This window comes from Canis lupus, chromosome 29, assembly GCF_011100685.1.
Source record: "Canis lupus familiaris isolate Mischka breed German Shepherd chromosome 29, alternate assembly UU_Cfam_GSD_1.0, whole genome shotgun sequence".
NCBI lineage: Eukaryota > Metazoa > Chordata > Mammalia > Carnivora > Canidae > Canis > Canis lupus.
The window spans coordinates 3984653-4006129 of NC_049250.1; the positions used below are offsets into that span (position 1 = coordinate 3984653).

General features: G+C 42.3%; 1 protein-coding gene across 7 annotated transcripts in view; it reads right to left on the reverse strand.

Annotated features, from left to right (window-relative positions):
- PXDNL (peroxidasin like) overlaps positions 1 to 21044 on the reverse strand; it is a 432031-nt gene extending 410987 nt beyond the window's left edge. For all 7 annotated transcript variants that reach the window (XR_005380944.1, XR_005380945.1, XM_038579277.1 and 4 more), the window contains exon 1: positions 20876 to 21044. Coding sequence is in view for 5 of the 7 variants with exons in the window: in XM_038579277.1 (XP_038435205.1) it covers positions 20876 to 21039 (164 nt within the window). In the remaining 2 variants the exon portion in view is untranslated. The remainder of the gene's footprint in view (positions 1 to 20875) is intronic.
- Between the last annotated feature and the right edge of the window lie 433 nt (positions 21045 to 21477).

The window sequence follows — 21477 nt, forward strand, 5'->3', positions numbered from 1 at the left end:
GTGGCTCAGCAGTTTAGCGCCGCCTTTAGCCCGGGGCATGATCCTGGAGACCCAGGATCAAGTCCCGCATCAGGGTCCCTGCGTGGAGCCTGCTTCTTCCTCTGCCTGTGTCTCCTCTCTCTCTCTCTCTCTCTCATTCTCTGTCTCTCTCTGTCTCTCATGAATAAATAAATAAAATCTTAAAAATAAATAAATATATTCTCTTTTAAAAATAATAAATTTGGAACAAATTAATAAGCATTTGTTGCTGGGACAGATAATAGCATAATTCACCTTTTTGGAAATCTCTCCTCAAATACTCTTACTTTCACAAACTGTAAAATCCTATGAGACCAAATCGTTAAAAGGCTTTTTTTTGGGATCCCTGGGTGGCGCAGCGGTTTGGCGCCTGCCTTTGGCCCAGGGCGCGATCCTGGAGACCCGGGATCGAATCCCACGTCAGGCTCCCGGTGCATGGAGCCTGCTTCTCCCTCTGCCTATGTCTCTGCCTCTCTCTCTCTCTGTGACTATCATAAATAAAAAAAAAAAAAAAAAAAAAAAAAAAAAAAAAAAGGCTTTTTTTTCATAGCAGGAAAAAAAATATATATCAAATATATATATATATACTTATATATATATTATATATATATAAACAGCATATATATCAAATATATATATCAAATATATATATATCAAATATATATTTGATAAATAAATGCACTGTCCTCTGTCAGCTCTTGAGAAGACATCTCAATGAGACATGACTTTCATGTTTGTCAGTAGGTGAAAGATTCATGTGAAAGGGCCAAAGAACCAAAATGCATGAGTATGCTACCAGTCAAAAACTAATCACTTCTCCTTGACAACCTAGGCTTTTTCATGATGTTTGTGAATTTCCAGATCATCGTAGTACACTCATACTATATCTCATTCATGGATTTTGTATGCTTCTTCCCCATTTGTTACAAGCGCAATGCAAAATCATTGTGAGTAGCAAAGAGGCCTCAAGGCCTTGGACGGTTTGCATAACATTAAACAGAAAATATGGCAATTGGATAGCCCGTGTGATGTCCTCCTCTTATTGTAGTCCATCTTTGCACCCTCTATCTCCTTTTACACGAGCATTACTCCTAATTGCATCAATATTACAAGGAAACAAATACAATTAGCTTCTAGTAATAAAAGATAGAAGAGTGTCTGAACACACAATAAACAGTATGCTTGTTCATAGAGAAGACTTATTAAGCAGCACAGAATTTTCTCCTGCAGTCAGAAACCATCATTCCACATTGTTTCCCTTTATTATGTTGCTGTCAATTTTATAGCACAGTATGACACATGTAGAAAAAAGTCATATTTTAGTACCTAAAACACCTGAGAAACAGACTCATTTACCATTCTTCTATTAATAAGAAAAATTATATTACTGTTAGAATTAAAATATCTTCATTATGTCTCTTTTGCTTATTGAAATAATTGAAATACTCCAGACTGCAATGTTTCTATGATGCATAATGAACAAACACCCAAGACACACTTCTCTCAGCAAGTGGTCTCCAGTGAAAGCCCTGGGCTCACCATCAAGATCTTCAGTGGCACAAAATATTTCATTGTAGATAGAACAAACTGTTTTCTAACATGTTCTTTTTTTTATTTTTAACATATTCTTGATCACTGTATTACACACTCTCTGAAACCTGTCCTCACTCTACGTACAGAATTCACTGTTTTGGCTTCATTACCAATAATATAATGCTGATTATTTGTACCTATCAAGGGACTTGAATGAAAGGACTCATTAAATAATACTTGAGGCAAGAACATTTAAAGTCTAGTTCCAAGGAGCAAAATGAGATTTTATTGCTATTCTGATAAATATTATAACTATGAGTAATAAATGTTTGTACATCAGCTGATAATTTTCAGGATTAGTGGAAATATTGGCCCTCTGAAGGAAGGAATGAAATTACTCTCACCTAAAATGTGTGGTTGAGAATGGGTGCAAGAGTGAATTCCCCAGAGGAAAGGCCCTTGTTGGGGAGATGCTGGAGGGAGACAGAGTCCACCACTTAATCACTCATGGGATACTTTCACAGTGGAAGAGATGATGATCATTCTACCTTAAACACAAAATGAAGAAACCCGAGGTACAAAGTCATAGATACATGTTGATATTTCTAGAAAAGATCTGTACTTCAAAGAATACTATGAGAGAAAACATTTGGTTTTTCTCTTCCTCAGAAGGAATAATCATTGAGTTTAACAAGATCAAAGGTTTGGGGCACGACCCAAGAGTCTTCCGGGATAAGCAATGACCAGCATTCAGCAGTGCCCCCTGCAGCTATTGGGTATAGTTTTCATTTAATACGTTGAGAAAAAAGAAAACCCTGGAAGCTTGGGCATAAGTGGTTTGCCCAAGATCATGTACTTTCTTAGGAAACCTGTTTCAGAAAGAAATAGGTATTCTGATTCATGGCCTTCAATGATGCCATGCCTGTGCAATTTCAAATGCTGCATCAAAATAAATAATGCCAAAACAACTATGAGCATTATCTTCTATTTTGCACTCTTTTGGCTTCCATATGACCTATTTTTTCTTAAACAGGAAAAGGTTTTTTATTACAAGATAAATCAACACAGGGAGTACCTTTCTGGAGAAAGAGCATACAAATAAAGGGGTTTGGAGTTTAGAAATAACATATATTTGAAAATAAAAGGGAAATTTGTGTCTACTTATCTTCAGTCATTTTTTTAAAAAATGAGTTATTGTACCCATTATTATTATTGCCCTAAACAAAATATATTTGCAAAGCCCTAAACAAAATATATTTGCAAAATATTTTTCTACTAAATTCTACCCTATTTTTCAATTCTGCGAAGTTTACAGAAAATCTGAAATGCAGCAAGACTCATAATGAACAACCAAGGCAGATGTTTGTTTTTCTCAAAATGCTTCTGGCATATTAAAATCCGTGAGATTACTCAAGGATAATTAAATATAGTATTTTTTTAAAGGAAAAAGGCATAGTATAACTTTATGGGAAAAGAAAACAAAATGATTAGATAAGAGATGGAAATGGGAACAACTCACAAGAAAAATCTACTTTCATGTTAACTTGCATTAACAGTTTTTTTTTTTTGCACAAACTCTATTTTGAAAGAAAAATGAAAGTATTGTGAATAAACAACCTCTTAGAGGCAAGAATAAGAGGCATAAAATTCTTTATCAACCTTCCTTCCAACAGCAAGTATGGTATTGTGTCAGTCAATGATTTGTGAGGTGAAACTTCCCTTAGACCCTAAAGAGTAAATATTCTCCCAAACTAGTAAATTACTTTTAAATATTTATCTCATTTGTTATTTCTCTAGTAAAAGTTTCTACCACTTTTTTTTTAGATAAAGAAGCCTTTCTAAGACTACGCCATTTTCTTGTTTCCTGTTCTCACATCCCCAAGCAGCTGAGTGAGTGGCATCATCATTTTCCTCTGTGAGGCAAAGACCCCAGGACTCCTCTATTCCTCTACGGAAACAATGGTCAGGAGTCTACTCTCTCCAACAGTGCTCTAGGCTTCCAACGTTAGCATTTAAGGGCAACGTTAGCATTTAAGGGCAACACAAGTGACAAGGCCTGCAGATGGGGAATCTTGGCTTAAGATAAACAAAACAAAAGCAAAGGCAAAGCCACACAAGGGACAAAAGGCATGAAGACCAGGTTGCCTGGGTGCAATGAGGGAAGGAGAAGGCAAGGGCTGATGGGGTCCAGGAAACTCAACTCTGGGTAGTGGGAAGAAGGGTCTGGAAGGAGACCATGCCACATGCACTTTCCCGAGAACTTAGGTCCAGATTTCTGTCTCCTCTCCTCTCTTGGCATTGCCTTGCACCTGCACTCCCCACCCCCAAGTGCAAGATCTCCTTGTCACTCTGTCACGGATGTCCTGCTGGGTCGCCATGGCTGTCTTTGCACTCTGAACACCACCACTCCATCTCTGCCCTGGGTTCCTGCCTATCTTCTCTCCTGATCTGGTTTTGGACCTTTCAAAAGCACCGTGCTTGTCCCTTACCTTTGGTCTCTGCTTGGCATGTTCACCCTAAACCTCAGAAACCTGCTCCTCTGGTCATTCAGATCCCATGACAAACATCTCTGCCTCAGTGGGCCTATGGGACCATTCGATCTAAACAAACACATCCTCCCACCCCAAACCTTCTTCTCTCCCAGAACTGTGTGTGTCATCAATCGGAATGCAAGCTCCAAGAAGAAAGTGTCTTCCCTGCCTCTGTCCCAGCATGGAGCAGGCTCCAAGCTGAACCTGTAAAATGACAGAATAGTAAAGACGATGTCTGCATCCCAAGGGAGCTGTCAAATCTGCTGTCAAAGCCGTGAACATGGACGTCTTCCTACCTTTTGTCAAGCCTGGCACGCAGGAAATGCTGCATGAAGCCACTGTCGTTAATGGTAATGTTCTTAGGTATTTCACCTAACAAATGCTTATTGAGAATCTCCTACATTCCAGAAACTGTGTTGTGAGCTGAGGATGGAGTGTTGACAAAGACAGGATGATCCTTTCTTTTGTGGAGCTTAAAACATTAAATCAGTAAGCATAAACATTGATCAAAGTTGTCAAAAGCATTGAGAAGTCAAAAGCATTATAGCAGCGGGCTCTAAACTTTTAAACTTTTAAAATAAATTTGTATATGCTTTCCTCACATCTCAGATTTTGATGACTGCCCGATCACATTTATAAAGAGCCCCAGGCCAGGGACTCCTACATTGTACCTCCTCAGGGATCTTTTCTATTTACTTTATATTTTTAATTAAACTTTATATTTTAGAACTGTATTAAATTCACAGCAAAATTAAGCAGAAAGTACAGAATTCTCATATACCCCCTGCTCACAGTTTCCCCAGTTATCAATATCCCCATCAGAGTAGTGCAGTCCATGACTGATGAACCCACACTGACAGTTCCATAGTTTATATTAGGGTTCACTCTGGGTGTTGTACACTCTACAGGTTGACATGTATCCATCAGTTTAGTATCATACAGAATACTTTCAATGCCCTAAAAATCCTCTATGCTCCACCTATTCATTCCTCCTTCTCCAGCTCTGACAACCACTGATCTTTTTACTGTCTCCATCTTCTTTTATTTTTAAGAACTCTAGAATTTCAGGCTTCCACAGCAGTGTACACACACACACATGACTTAAGATTCTCCTTCTTCCTTACACATACCTCCCAAGGGAAAGATGAAGAGAGCATTTTCCCACAGTATAAATCTCAGAATTTTTACAAATACATACTAGAATCTAGAAAAAATGTACAATTTACAATCTATGGTTTTAAGTGGTATAAAAGTTTGTTCTAACCTATGACATTCACTGCCAGAACTAGGAACTCTTTCTGTATTATAATCAGCAGGGACTTTGAAGAATTTCCCCTTCTCCATTATACAATGCTGCTTGCTACAATAGAGTGGTGGTGTGGGATCAGAACAAGATCTGAGCAGAATGACCATAATATCAAAACAAGTGTGACTCTACACTGTCAAAAAGTAAATTTACAAATCTTATCAAAATGTTACAATCTCCTAAACCTACTCTCTAGGCTAATGATTTGACTGTCATATCATTCTCGGACTGTAAAAACTTGTATGTCAGAAACCAATAATATTTTCTGGACATTAAATCATTTCAGACGCAACCTTAGTAAAGTCATGCTTAAGAGCGTTTCCAATGTTTCCTTAACAAAGTAAGGTTTTAGTTTCCAGAGACATGAGTTGATCATTTTAATAATCTTTGTAAATAAATGTTATACCCTGCTTTATTAAAAGAGAGAGAGAGAAAGAGAAAGAGAACCTTTTGGAATTGACATCTGTACCTCTAGACTTCAATGGCTATGATAATTTTAGTGCTAATTACAGCAAGTAACATTTAAGTAGTTCCCAACAAATGGTGAGCACTATTTTACAGAGAAGACTGAAGCCAAAGAACTTAAGATACTTGTCCAAGGACATGCAGCTAATAAATTGTGCAGGGAGAATTCAAATGCAGGCAGCACGGTTCCAGGGTCCGTGATCCTAACTACTGAGCACAAAGCCTCACAACTAGACCTGACAATACATTTTAGGCAAAACATAAATTCACTAAAATTCTTCCTCACACAAAAATACTGGAAGTCATGCAGTCATATGCCTTCAGTGGGATTTTATTCCCAGTGTGACTGGAATCATATCACAAGTACACAGTTCATACTGGCCATGAGGTACCATAGCACACTGCTATGCATAGACATGATATGCATAATATCATTCAGAAGGACACCCTTTTAGAAACAACTGTGCAGGGCTTGAAGGTTATAAAATGAAAAGCCATTCTGAGACAGTGAGAGAGGAACCAAGTACCAGGGGGCAACCACCTCAGCCTGATGACTTTTCTGCTGCCCTAGCCAGGACCCCATTGCTCAAGCCTGTTGGAGGAAGAAGAGTACAGGATGGTACATGAGAAGTTCTGCCGAACATTGGTCAGAACTTTAAATTTAGAGTGTCAATTTAGACTTCCCTTAGTAAATTAAAGTTAGTTTGCTTCCTGCTGCCTCTAGACAGTCCAGGTTAGTACTGAACTTGACCTACTGCACCGAATAAAGGCAAATGGAAATTCAGTCATGGATGCAAAATCCTTCATATCTTTAAAAATGACAGATACTCTTAGATATCTGATTCTTTGTGTAGGTCCCACTCTTAGTATAATAACCCAGATGTCTGACTAAAATTCAGCACTAGATTATACTCTGATGTCATGCTTAGAAAAAAATGGTATTCTGCTCTGACAAAATTCCACTTCCTCTTCTTTTGCATTCAGTAAGTTCAAAGAGTTAAAAGAAAAACATAATCAGAAATAAGGCAAATGCAAAAAGGGAAAATATAAGATTTAGGAAAGGTAGATGGGAGACATTGATTTTTATCTTCTCCCATCACTAAAAGTAGCTGTTAGACACTTGAAATCCTTTCTGGACAAATGTGAGGTATAAGTAAATAAAATACTACTATAACTAACTTTGGGAAGTTGTGATGGTATGACAGGTGATGGCCCTGTTTTCTTGGTGCTCCTTGTGAGCACTGTAACGATTCCCATGGGGCCTGAGTTATAATCCCTAGTTGGAGACTGCTTTTAGAACATTTTAAAAATAAATTCTCAATATTGCACCATCTTTTCATCCATGCTTGTCTTGAGAGGTGGCCAAATATAGATGATAGCCAACAGGGAAGATAGTGGATGAAAAAAGAAGGGAACAGTTCAGGTGGATAGGCACTCTGATGCATGTATGTGGGGTGAAGAAGGAAACAAACCATCTTTTTGTGTACCAATGTTTTGCTTAAACCAAGGGGACCACTCGAGAAGCAAGAATCTTCATTAGTACCTCTTCCATGCCCCTGCACTACAGTATCAGCCAGCACTCAGCCCATTTCTACTTGCTGGAATTTTGGCATCTAGTTGTGAAGGCTGAGAACATTAAGGCCATTCCACCTTAAGTTCAGCGTTAGCACAAGAACAACCATCTCAGGCCCCTGTGAATAAGAGCTGAAATTTACCTTGCTTCACTTACAGGGAAAAACAGTTTACAGCTTAACGCCCTAGAAAGCCCTATATCAGAATAAGAACAGAGCTCAAGCCAGTGGCAGGAAGCCCCATATTAGAATGAGAACAGAGCTTAACGCCCCTGAAAGCCCCATATCAGAATATAAACAGAACTTGAGAAATTCCTCCACCCCTTCTGGAGGTCCTCTAGACCAGCCCATAAAACTAAGCTGGAACCCACCTCTGGGTCCAAGTCCCTGCTCTGCTGTGTCAGGTATACTTAGCCCCAAGTTCGAGCTTGTAAATAAACCCTCATGCGTTTGCATTGGTGTCAGCTCCTTGGTGGTTTCTCGGATTTGCAATCTTGGGCACAACATAGTTCTCTTTTCTTCTTTACCCCATTTCTCCCAGAGGTGTGTGTGTGTGTGTCTAGGCATCAATTTTCTTCCCTAAGCTTGCAGTTCAAGAGCACATTACGTAGTGCTCTTACAAGAGTAGGGATCAATACATGTGAAGCAGTAAGGGTCCCAACAGAAATCATCTTAATCCAGGCCAAAGAGAGTCGTCTGCAGCTTTCTTAGAAGGTAGGGCATTGTTTTCACCACCTCTCAAGTTTCATTTTGCCAACTGGCTCATTCATGCATTCAACATAGTTTATGTTGGCAGGCCCTAAGAGTTAGAAAAGAAAAAGATGTAATCTGTCTTCTCTGCCCCAGCAGGACTTGGTCTGTCAGGGAGACAAGTTAATAATCCTAATCTCATGTGATGTGTTCCCTGGTCAAGACAGGAAAAGTATCTGCCAAAAACTAGGAAGAAGGGAAGAGATGGAGAAGGATTCCCAGAGGTGAGTTCAGGCCAAGTGAGGACAACAGGCGTTCATGCATTCCAGGAAGAAAGAGTAGTATATAGGAAGCCCATTGGCTTCCTGCATCCCTGGACTTCCTGCTGCACCTTCCTGGAAACACAATCCATATAAATTTTCACTGTACCAGGGGCTGAATTCTGGTACTAATTTAATGAACTGATTTGGTGGTCTTATTTAACATATGAGGGCACAACATTCCTGTAAGATAAAATGGGTGATATGGGACCAAGGAAATTGAACAAAATCCCCTACCCCTGGACAAGCAGAGCAGGACTGACTCTATTTTGGGCTGCACCCGCCTTGTGCTGACCTGCTTATTACTTAGGGCACTGTCCCACCCTAGTCAAGCCCAGGGCAGACCCTAATCGGAAATCCGGCTCAGTGATACTGCCCCGCCCTAGTCAAAGACCAGGGCACACCCTAACTGGAAATCCGGCTCAGTGATAGGCCAGTTCAAATGGATACTTTAGGGTAAAATGTAATTCAATCGGCCACCTGCCAGTGGACCAGCATGACTGTGCAACTTTCTGCGTATCCCATTGGCCACTGGCCCCTATACAGTTGCTAAGCCTCTTAGTCTCGGGGTCCAAGCCCCTGCTCCGCTGTGTCGGGTGCACTTGGACCCAGGCTCGAGCTTGTAAATAAACCCTCGTGTGATTGCATCGGTGTCGGCTCCTCGGTGGTTTCTCGGATTCACGATCTTGGGCACAACAGATGATTTTTCATTGGGGCTTTAGCTGATCTAACACAAGGGCAGACCATGAAAAATGCCAGGATCTGGCAAGCAGTTGGGGAAATCTATCCTTGGGAGACCTCTTAAGTTTTTTTCCAAACCATGTGTGTAGGCAGCTGCCTCTTCTAACTACTCATGGGGCTCACAATCCAGGTGACATTGGTAAATGAATCCTAAAATCTGTGTCCTGGATTTTCAAAATGGCAGCAGAGTAGGAGGATGGTAGGCTCATTTGGTACCACAAACACAGCTAGATAACTATCAAATCATCCTACACATCCCAAAAGTTAACCTGAAGACTGACAGAATGAACTGAACAACTAAAGGGAGAGAAGAGGCCACACGGTAGAAAGTGTAGAGACATGGCTTAGGGGAGAAACGGATCCTGGCTGCTGCAGAGGGGAGGGAGCTATGGTGGAGGATAAGAGTGAGACAGAGAAGCAGTAGGGGAATGCACAAGAAGAACGTTTCCCCAAAGCCACTGACCTAGAAAATGAGAGGAGCTGAATTTGGGAGTGCTCGCAATCAGTTGGACTTGAGGCTAGAGTTTTAAAGGTCAGCGGGGTTAGCTGGGAGAGAGCCCACAGGGCACTGCTCTGCTCCTGGAGAGAAGGCAGGCAAACAATGGGGGGGGGGGGGGCAAAAAGCATGGAAAAGTGATCTGAGGAACACTAGGGGCACATTAGTGGGGAGATTATTCACTCTTCTCAGAGCAGAGCCATAAGAGGCAACAAGCATGAATACACCCCCCTGGTAACAAAGTTGCTTACTGACACCATTTCCCTCCCCTGCCCCTCAGCATAAACATAGAGCCACCTGCAGAAAGCAATAGGAGGCCAATACTGGTTGCCTAATTTGCTTAACACCAAGCCACACCCGCCCTGTGCTCTGGCAGGACTGTCCTCAGTCAAGCTGTCCTCAGCTTCAGTCCTAGCATGGCAGGCCCCTCCCGCAGAAGACCAGCACAAGCTCTTGCCCACACTGCAGAAATACAAACAATTATCAAGATAATGTCAACAATTTAGACAACCTGGAAGAAATGGACAAATTCCTAGAAACAAATGAATTACCAAAACTAAACCAGGAAGAAATAGGCAACTTGAACAGACTGATAGCCAGCAAAAAAATTGAATCAATAATCAAAGAACTCCCAACAAACAGAAGTCCAGGACCAGATGGCTTCCCAGGAGAATTCTACCAAACATTTAAAGATGAGTTAATACCTATTTTTCTCAAACTATTCCAAAAAATAGAAGGGACAGGAAAACTTCCAAATGCATTCTATGAGAGCAGCATTACCCTGATACCAAAACCAGATAAAGACTCTACTAAAAAATAGAACCACAGGTCAATATCTCTGATGAACATGGATGTAAAAACTCACCAAGAAAATACTAGCAAATCGAATCCAACCACACATTTTAAAAATCATTCAGGATGGGAATTTATCCCTGAGTTGCAAGGGTAGCTCAATATTTGCAAGTTGATCAACATTATACACTACATTAGTAAAAGAAAGGATAAGAACCATACGATCGTTTCAATAAATGCAGAAAAAGCATTTGACGTACAGCATCCATTCATGAAAAAAAAACCCTCAACAAAGTAGGTTTAGAGGGAAGCTACCTCCACATAATAAAGGCCATCTACAAAAAAACCAAAGCTAATAACATCTTTTTATTATTATTATTATTATTCATGAGAGACAGAGAGAGAGAGGCAGAGACACAGGCAGAGGGAGAAGCAGACTCCATGCTGGGAGCCTGACGTGGGACTCCTCGATCCCGGGTCTCCAGGATCACCCCCTGGGCTGAAGGCAGCACTAAACCGCTGAGCCACCCGGGCTGCCCTAATATCATCTTTAATGGGGAAGAACTGAGAGCTTTTCCTCTCTGATCAGGAATAACACAGGGATGTCCACTCTCACCACTATTATTTAACATAGTACTAGAAGTCCTAGCCATAGCAATCAGACAACAAAAAATAAATAAAAGGCATCCAAATCAGCAAAGAAGTCAAATTTTCACTATTTGCAGAAGACGTGATACTCTATACTGAAAACCTGAAAGACTCCATCAAAAAACTGCTAGAACTGATACTTGAATTCAGTAAAGTCACAGGATACAAAATCAACATACAGAAATCCATTGCATTTCTATACACCAATAACCAAGCAGCAGAAAGAGAAATTAAGGAATCAATCCCATGTACAACTGCTCCAAAAACAGCGATACCTAGGAATAAACCTAAGAGCTGATAGACCTGTACTGTGAAAACTGTAAGACACTGATGAAAGAAACTGAAGATGACACCAAAAATGGACCATGCTCATGGATTGGAAGAACAAATATTGGTAAATGTCTATACCATACTACCCAAAGCCATCTACACATTTAAAGAAATCCCTATCAAAATACCAACAGCATTTTTCACAGAGCTAGGAAAAACAAGCCTAAAATTTGTGTGGAACCACAAAAGACCCCAAGTCACCAAAGCAACCTTGAAAATGAAAGGCAAAGCTGGAGACATCACAGTTCTGGACTCAGAGTCTAGAGTGCTGATGGTTACACCATGGGCCCAAATTGTGGACTTTGAGTTGTATAAAAAAGCTGTAGTGATAAAAACAATATGGTACCAGCACAAAAATAGACACATAGATCAATATATAGAATACAAAACCAGAAATGAACTGAAAACTCTATGGTCAGATAATCTTCACCAGAGAAGGAAAGAATATGCAATGGGAAAAAAACAGTCTCTTCAACAAATGGTGTTTGGTAAACTGCACAGCTACGTGTGAAAGAACAGAACTGCCCACATGCTTACAACCAAACACAAAAATAAATTCAGAGTGGACTAAAGGCCTAATGTGAGACTTGAAATCATCAAAATCCTAGAGGAGAACACAGGCAGTAACCTCTTGGACACTGACTACAGCAACTTCCTTCTAGATATATCCCTTGAGGCAAGAGAAACAAAACCAAAAATAAACTATTAGGACTATACCAAAATAAAACCTTCTATACAGTGAAGGAAACAATCAATAAAACTGAAAGGCAACCTATGGAATGGGAGAAGATATTTGTGAATGACATATCTGATAAAGGACTAGTAGCCAAAATATATATAGAACTTAAAAAACTGAACACCTAAAAAAAGGAATAATCCAATTAAAAATGGGCAGAAAACATGAACAGACATTTTTCCAAAGAAGACATGTCTGCCTTTGGCTCAGGGCGTGATCCTGGAGTCCTGGGATTGAGTCCCACATCAGGCTCCTTGCATGGATCCTGCTTCTCTCTCTGCCTGTGTCTCTGTTTCTCTCTCTCTGCGTCTCTCATTAATAAATAAATTAACTATTAAAAAAAAAAAAAGAAGACATCCAGATGGCCATCAGACACATGAAAAGATGCTCAACATCACTCACCCTCAGGGAAATGCAAATCAAAACTACAATGAGATATCACCTCACACCTGTCAGAATGGCTAAAATCAACAACACAAGAAACAACAGGCATTGGTGAGAATGTGGAGAAAGGGGAACCCTCTTGCTCTGTTGGTGGAAATGCAAACTGGGGCAGCCTTGTGGAAAACAGTATGGAGATTCCTCAAAAGATTAAAAATACAACTATCAGGCAGCCCCAGTGGTGCAGTAGTTTGGCACCACATGCAGCCCAGGGTGTGATCCTGGAGACCCGGGATCGAGTCCCACGTCGGGCTCCCTGCGTGGAGCCTGCTTCTCCCTCTGCCTGGGTCTCTGCCTCTCTCTCTCTCTCTGTGTGTGTCTCTATGAATAAATAAATAAGATCTTTAAAAAAAAAATACAACTACCTTACAATCCAGCAATCACACTACCAGGTATTTACCTGAGAAATACAAAAATACTAATTCAAAGGGATACCTGTACCCCAAGGTTTATAGCAGCATTACCTACAATAGCCAAATTATGAAAATAGCGCAAGTGTCCACCACCTGATGAATAGATGTGGTATATACATAGAATGGAATATTACTCAGCCATATAAAGAATGAAATCTTGTCATTTGCAACAACATAGATGGTATCATGTTAAGCAAAATAAGTCAATCAAAGAAAGACAATTATCATACGATTTCATTCATGTGGAATTTAAGAAATAAAGAAGCAAAGGGAAAAAGAGAGAGAGGCAAACCAAGAAACAAAGTCTTAAATATAGAGAAATAAACTGATGGTTACTAGAGGGGAGGGGGATGGGAAGATGGATGAAATAGGTGATGGGGATTAAGGAGTGCACTTGTGGTGAGCACCTAATATTTTAGGGAACTGCTGAATCACTATATTGTACATCTGAAACTAATATTACACTCTATATTAACTATGCTGGAATTAAAATAAAAACTTAGGGCAGCCCGGGTGGCTCAAGCAGTTTAGCGCCGCCTTCGGCCCAGGGCCTGATCCTGGAGACCTGGGATCGAGTCCCATGTCAGGCTCCTTGCATGGTGCCTGCTTCTTCCTCTGCCTGTGTCTCTGTTTCTCTCTCTCCTCTCTGTGTATTCTCAGAAATAAATAAATAAAATCTTTAAAAAATTAAAAAAAAATAAAATAAAAACAAAAAATACTTACAAAAAAATAAAAGATCTGTGTCCTTACTCTTGGAAACCATTTACACAAAGTATTATGGGTATCTATCATATTATATAAAGCATTCTGCAGCAGTTGAGGTTAAATGAGGGCCTTTTGGTTCTGCTGTTAAATGAAGTTAATAGACTTAGGAATTTTTTTTTACAGTATCTTTAGCTGAAATGATGTTCATGTTTTTTTTTCCATTTTAAAATCCAAACATAAAACATTTTGCTCAGAAGAAAAATCACTGGGAGAGGAATGATACAGTGATCCAAACTGATCAGATGGAACAATAAAACAAGATGATTTTTAAACATAACTCAGTTTTTCACTGCATGGTCTGGAGTTAGACAATAAAACCGGGTTATGTCATTTGTTGTAGCTATTCTGTTGCCTGAAAGAAAGGCAGACTATTTAAAATGTTTAAATGTTTTCACGTTGCATTTGGAAAAGATCCCATGGTTTGAATTTTGGTCAGATGCAATCAATCTCATGCAATAGCAAGGAGAATGCCTTCCACATACCTTAAGAAATAGTTTATTGTAATTCAGAGTAGAAAGGAACATACAGATTAGACAAAGAACACACCAAATTGTTTAAATTATATCAGTAACCTATTTGTTTTTGATAAACATTTTAATGACATAAACCTAGGTCACTACTATGGACTGAATGCTTGATTCCCCTCTAAATCCACATGTTGAGCCTGAATCCCCATATAGTGGTATCAGGAGGTGGGGTCTTTGGGAAACAATTAGGTCTTGAGGGTGGATAGCTCATGATGGGATTAGGGCCCTTACAGGAAGAGATAGGAGGGAGATGGTCTCTCTCTCCACCACATGAAGCAATGAGAAGGCAGCCATCTAACTCACTGGACCAGGAAGAGAGCTTTCACCAGACACTTGATCTTGGACCTCCTGGCCTCCAGAACTCTAAGAAACAAATGGCATTTAAATCTCCCAGTCTATGGTATTTTGTTATTATTCTGTGTTAGCCCATGCTAACACAATCACCTTAGGTAAATTTACCACTCCACTGGATTAAAAAAAAAAAAAAAAAAAAAAAAACTTTCTAAAATTTATTTGAAGATGCCATTGAAGCAATGGAATGGGTGAATAGAAACATTTAGTTGCTCAACATCCACTATCTCCTTAACTTAATTGCTGTAGTTCTCATCATTACTATCATGTTTCTCTCTCCCTTTGGAGCCAGAAACATCAGACTCATTCGGAGCCTGGGCCGGGACATCTGCTACAGCAGTGATGGCCTCCAGATGCCTTGGCTCTGAGGCTTGTAGCCTCTGTTTTTCTCTTTCACATAAGGTCTGCATCTTGCCTCATCTATCTAGACCTCGGGCACCCAACTACTTGCTAACACTAATCTGTTAGCGAACACGTCTCCTTGGAACTGCAAGCTCCAAGGAAAACATGCTCTTCTATTTATTCCTCCTACATGACCTCCACTCTCTTTGCCTATCACTCACACAAAACATTCCCCATGTTTTAAAAAACAAACAAAACAACGAAATTCCTCTGACCTTCTTCTTTTCTAACACCTGGAAGGCAAAATTTGCTCTCTGCTACCCCCAATTTCTTCTGACAGATTTGACCACCCTCCTCCACTCCTTTTGTTGCTATGTTCTTCTCTGACTCCTCTTCTTTTTCCCCCCAGGGTCAGCACACCTCACAACTGCAGCGGGCACCATTCCCAGCACCATGGGGAGTTGAGCAGTGCACAGACTTCACAACCACTGCCCACAGTCCTGGCTCTTGCTTATAAATGTGTTCCCTTGACTATGGGGCTTTCCAGAGTTCTAGCCTATGCAGACTTTTCTCATTCTACAAGCGCCTCCTGGGAAATCACATTTCCTCCCTCCAGCTGAATTAATGCACACTCTTATCCCAATGATCTCTCAGAACTGCATCCCTCTCCACCAGGATGCCCAAGTAAAACTCAACGAATTTTCTCTATTTTTCAGATTTACCCTTTGTCACTTATCTTCACTATATACATTACCTATCAAGTTGACAAACCAGGACATTCACTAACCTTTCTTACTCCATAAATGCAAAAAACAGATTGGTCTTTATTGCATCAGACCTGTACAGTTATTCAACTTTTGATATATGCACTCTCTAACTAGAACAAGGACTTCAGCTTTGTGGCCTCGTATTATAATTATTCCCGCAAAAACTGTATTGTGCAATGCTTCTCTTCATCTCACTTATGAATCTACAGTAGGGATTGAAATGTGGAGTTCTGTGTAGAAAACACTATTCTCTTTCACTAATTTAATCTGCATACATCATCTAAGTGCAAGTTATTGTAGGAAATCCGAGGCAAGACCCCTTGGATCCTGGCATCAATAAGCAATTACTCATCCCTATTTTTCGGGTGAGAATCCTGGGGATGCTAACACTTGGTGGAGGCCAACTTCTGAAATCTGGAAAAGCAAACCTACTACTCCTTTATCCTTGCAATCTGGCTTCCATTCCTTTTCTGCTGAAGGTGCTTTTGCTAAGTCATCTGCACCATCCAACTCTCAGGCTTTCAGTTTCCAAGCCCGACTCTGTCAAACCTGGGTCACGCCTCCTGGGACATATCCTGCTGCCTTTCCTATGTTGGCTAGCTCACTTTATCCCCTTCAGTGGTGTGTTCCTGTCCCACACCTCCACCCTGCACCCTCCCTGGCACTTTAGGGGAGTGAGTACTCAACATCACAGATCAACATTTCCAGCTCCTCATAACTACTGCTGGGCTTCAACTATTTGTCCCATGAGAGACCCTCAAATTAACATGTCCAGATAAGACTTGTTTATCCCCTGAACTAATTCTCCCATAGGTTGGTTTGACTGATGAATGACTCCCAGATATCAGGGATGGGGCATACCCTGGACACAACGCCAACAGCTGGAAGCTTTTATCACTTCACAGCCTTGGGCCTGCCCTCTCCTCACTGTTCCTCCACCCAAGATCCTCAAGTGGGCTCCATGAACACTCACCTTCTAGAACAGCCTCTTCTAGCTCCTCTCTGAGGACCAAGCTATCCTGAATCGTTAAGGTGGTGAGACTACACCATGTTAGACCCCCATGATTGGAGGCATTTGCTGAAATAGTGTACCCTGACTTATTAAGCAGGCAATGAAATAGGAAATGCATTTCAACTATTCCATTTTCTCTCCAACAGGTCAACAGTTGGGGTAGGTCTGAATTTAGATATAGTTTGCCTGAGTCCCTCCTCCTTACCTTCAACCATGCCAAATGGAGGAAGTGTCTAGGGAGTCCAGGCCTGCTCACTACGGTTAAGTGATAACTCAAAGCCAGCAAGTTATGTCAGTTACAAAAAAGTCATGAAAAATTCTGTTTCAAAGGCCAAAGTAATCCCTGAGAGTTATTTTTTTTTTTTAAACCTGGTTGTCTGATTGGATTGGAAACTGGAAAAAGCTGAAGGAATCCTATTTTCTTCTTGAACGAGATGACATTTTTATCAGCTAGATAAATGTTTTCATGACGGAACTTGTTCTTTTGCCATTTGCCACCCACAGCCTCCCTCTCAAGGTTGGTATATTTGGAGGGCAAGGCGAGCTTTGTACACAAAGGAAATGCCTTAATTAAATAGTTAATCCTTCATATTGCCCATACTCTCCAATCTAAAACTTTTGGGGAAATTCTCAAATCACTTTTTATATTTTTCTAGTGGAATCGAGATGGTTTTTAGAGTTTGTTTAATCACAGTCCCTGAGTTCAACCGGAGCTCGATCTTTCACTCCTGGGAATTCTAAGAATCACATTTCATAACCAGCAACTGAGATTCTGGAGGTACCACCTAGTGACCTGGTTCTGAAGTAAAGTCAACAAAAGCTACGTGGGGCTTCTGGTTATTGAGCGGGCTCCCTAAAGTTCATCACTATAAATTTTTTGTTTGCTAATTCCAATTCTGAAAGATTTGCTTTACTGAAGTACTCAGTGTAAGAAGTGAGAGTTTCTGAATGGTAGTGGACTATTTGGTAAACGATATTTGCTTTGAATGCCTAATGATATCTCTCCTTTTTTTTTAATATTTTGTTTACAACATATAATATAACCCAATGATACCTTTATAGATGGAAGTAAATTAAAATTGGAGGGAGTAGTTCTGCACTTTTCTAGATTTGAAACACCAACCATAATCAATCATTTAGTATAGTGAAATTTCCTTACCTACAGTTGAGAAAAATATATTAAGGTGAAAATTTTAAAAACATGGAAAGACAAACTCAATAAAGTTATACTACTACTAATTAACATTTACAAAGCACTTTGGCTATGTTTATTTACATTGTTTCCACTGTTACAATGACAACACATACATGTTTAAGTGTGGTTTAACAAAAATTCTTGATGCTGCTGTTAGAGAGAAATCAGGCCAGACTTTAGCTTCCAAAGGCTGATGGGCTTTTTCTTTTCCAGAATTCTTATATTAATGCAGTTAGTAGTGTGCCTTCATGATATTGCTTACTTGTAAATATAATCCTATGTCAAGGATTTGGAGCCCAAAGGAAGTAGAGCACCAATTTTTGTAAACTTTACACATATTTCTTGGCCTTTATACTATTTCTCTAATAGAGTTCACAAATGGAAGGTCCTGACATAAAAGTACCCTACAAATATATGTGGTTGGGCCTGTGTGCTGTTGCCTTTCACTTAAAAAAATTTTTAAATTATCCTCTAAGATTTAAAAGTTAGGGAATTTCATTTTCGACTTCCATATCTTCTTGAAAAATGCAGCAAGCTCATTAACAATAGGCCCAAATTCCCACAGGGCAGCAATGACCTCAGTAGCTGGCTGGCCCTTGCTTCTGGCTCACCTCTCACCCCTCCTGACCTCCACAGATCCAAGCCAAAGTTGCTTGCAGTCCATCACACGACTCACGCAGTAGTTTGTCTTTCATCTTCCCACCTCCCTCACATTGCTTGACCAGGCAGCTTCCTGGAGGTATTTGAATTTGCAGCTCCTATCCTTAATTGTAATCATAATAATAGTGAACCCTTCCATAGTACTTAGTAGGGCCAGACACTGTCCTAAGTATTTAACATGCATCAGCTTATTTAGTCTTCAGAATAACCCGAGACAGTGGACACTATCAGCATCCCCATTTTAGGGACAAGGAAATTGAGACATCAAGGAGTCGAGAACTCACCCATGGCAACACACATTTCATCTGTAGGGCTATCTGGCTCATGAGCAGGCCCAGTCTGGAACCTGCAGACCCAACCATTAGAATTTATTTCCAGGGCAGCCCTGGTGGCTCAGGGGTTTAGCGCCGTTTAGCCCGTGGCATGATCCTGGAGACCCTGGATTGAGTCCCAGGTCAGTCTCCCTGCATGGAACCTGCTTCGTCCTCTGTCTCTGCCTCTGTCTCTGCTCTCTCTCTCTCTCTCTCTCTCTCGGTCTCTCATGAATAAATAAATAAAATCTTTAAAAAAAATAATTTATTTCCATATGTATTGGAAGGCTCTTCACAAGTACATCAACAGTTTTAAATTCTGTCCATTGCATCTAGAAGACAGTGTCTAGTGAGTGCTAATTTCTTCTCTGAAACACCTAAGAATCAAAATTTTGGGTCCAGATCTGACCCAAGTAGCCTTTTAAGTCTATGGCACTTGATGAGACAAACTGCCCCTTCTCTAAAGCTTTTTTGCTGTCAGGAACTGCTATCACAAAATGACACAGGGACGGTTACACGTATAAAGGCCCCTCTGGAGCTGTGCTGATTGCCTGCACAATGCAGTGCTCCCAGGTTCAAGAATCTGTCTTACTACTTTTTAGAGTAAGACTTATTTTGGTATTTGCAAGCGTATAAAATAAGCAAAATGCTTAATGAAAATTACCATAAAGATGTATGGCAAATACGTATGTCTTACTCTGAACAACTACCAACCACTAACCTCAACTTTTCATTACCAAGCTAAATTCCTCATTTCATGATTATGATTAAAAAAATATACACTGCTGATGTTATCTCGTATCTCAAAATTCCAAGAATCTTAGGCTATTTCCGCCTGCTTAAGATTGAACTTGGAACAGTGAAAGAAGTTCTCTCTTCCATGGACATTACATAACCCACAAAAACTTTACCATGGAGTGGTGAGCCTTTCAAATCAGCATGTCCTTTCAGCATTTTTCCCTCTCTTACGATGTAAGGCTTGAAAATTATGATAAGAAAAGATCTGTATTTCACACGTATTATTTAATTTAATCCAAATGTCAGCTCAATGATACAGCTTTATTACCCCCATATTAAGGCAAGGGAGTGGTATTTGAATCCAGGCCCATCTGATACCTGCATCCCGATTTCCTCTACCGTCTCAGTATCCATCCCGTAATCACCCCTAAATGCTGGTTAGGCCCCAGCCGCAGAAGGCTCCTAAGCAGCCAGTGCCCTGCCGGAGCCCTGGAGGGTCTGCTCTGGACACGCCGCGGTCCACGGGCGGCCTGGGGCCTGGGGCCTGGAGCCCGGAGCCCGGAGCCCGGAGCCCGGGGCCTGGAGCCCGGAGCCTGGGGCCTGGAGCCCGGAGCCTGGAGCCTGGTGCCTGGAGCCCGGGGCCTGGAGCCTGGAGCCCGGGGCCCGGAGCCCGGAGCCCGGAGCCTGGAGCCCGGGGCCTGCGGCTGACAGCACCGCCCGCCGGAGGCCCGCGCAGTACGAAGTTGAGCACGAACAGAAGAAATGCAACCTGCCAGCCCCAACCAACTCGGAAGCACGTTCCAGAGCCGAATCAGTTTAGTTTTGTGTTTTAAATGGGACGGACACATGCGGGCCGAATAGGGGCCAGAGGATTTTGGAGGAGCCAGTGAGAGGAACACGCCGAGAACTAGACGGCAGGATTCTTAGGCTAGAGGTGGAGGCTCCCCATAGTAAGTTCTGGAAGGTGCGGGAAAAGGCCACGGCACGAAGGGCGGATACATTCGTTTCAACCCCTCACGGCTCACGTTTCCTTGTCGACAGCGCGGGGCCGCGAGCGCCCACCTCCTGCCGAGTCCACGGCCCGGGCGCTGCGGGGGCCCCGGGACGCGGCGCGCGCTCGGCGGGGGCGGCGGGGGCGGCGGGGGCGGCGGGGGCGGCGGGACCGAGTGAACTCACAGGACTGCGGTCCGCGGCGGCGCCCGAGGGACGCGGTCCAGCATCCAGTGCACGCAGCGCACGGTGCTCGCCAGGCACAGGCAGCGGCTCGGGCAGGGGCGCCCCGGCAGGCACCTCCCGGCCAGGACGAGGCAGGCGGCCCAGCGCACGAGTCTGCACGCCATGGCTCCACCCGCTGCGGGCAGCGAAGCAGCCGGAGCGGCGGCGGCGGGGGGCGGGGGGCGGGGGGCGGGAGAGGGGGGCGGCCCGGGCGTGCGGACCCGAGCCCGGCCCACGACACGCGGCGCGGCTCCGGGGAGCGGCCCCTGGCCAACGGGCGGCGGGGGCGGCGGGGGCGGCGGAGCGCGGCGGGGGCGGCGGGGGGCGCACTGGCTCCCGCGAGGCGGCTCCCGGCGCGTTAGGCGAGCCCAGCCCTAGCCCCCGGCGGTGCCCTGGACGCGCACGTCCTTTATTTACTGAATCGACGCGGAACAGCGTCTCCTTGCGTTCGGCGACGTCAGCAGCTCCCACCGGGCAGGCCGGGTTCCGACCGCAGCTCTAGGCCCCCCTTGCCCTTCCCTGCCCCAAAGTCCGCTTTCAGGTACGGGTTCATTCCCTCTTCT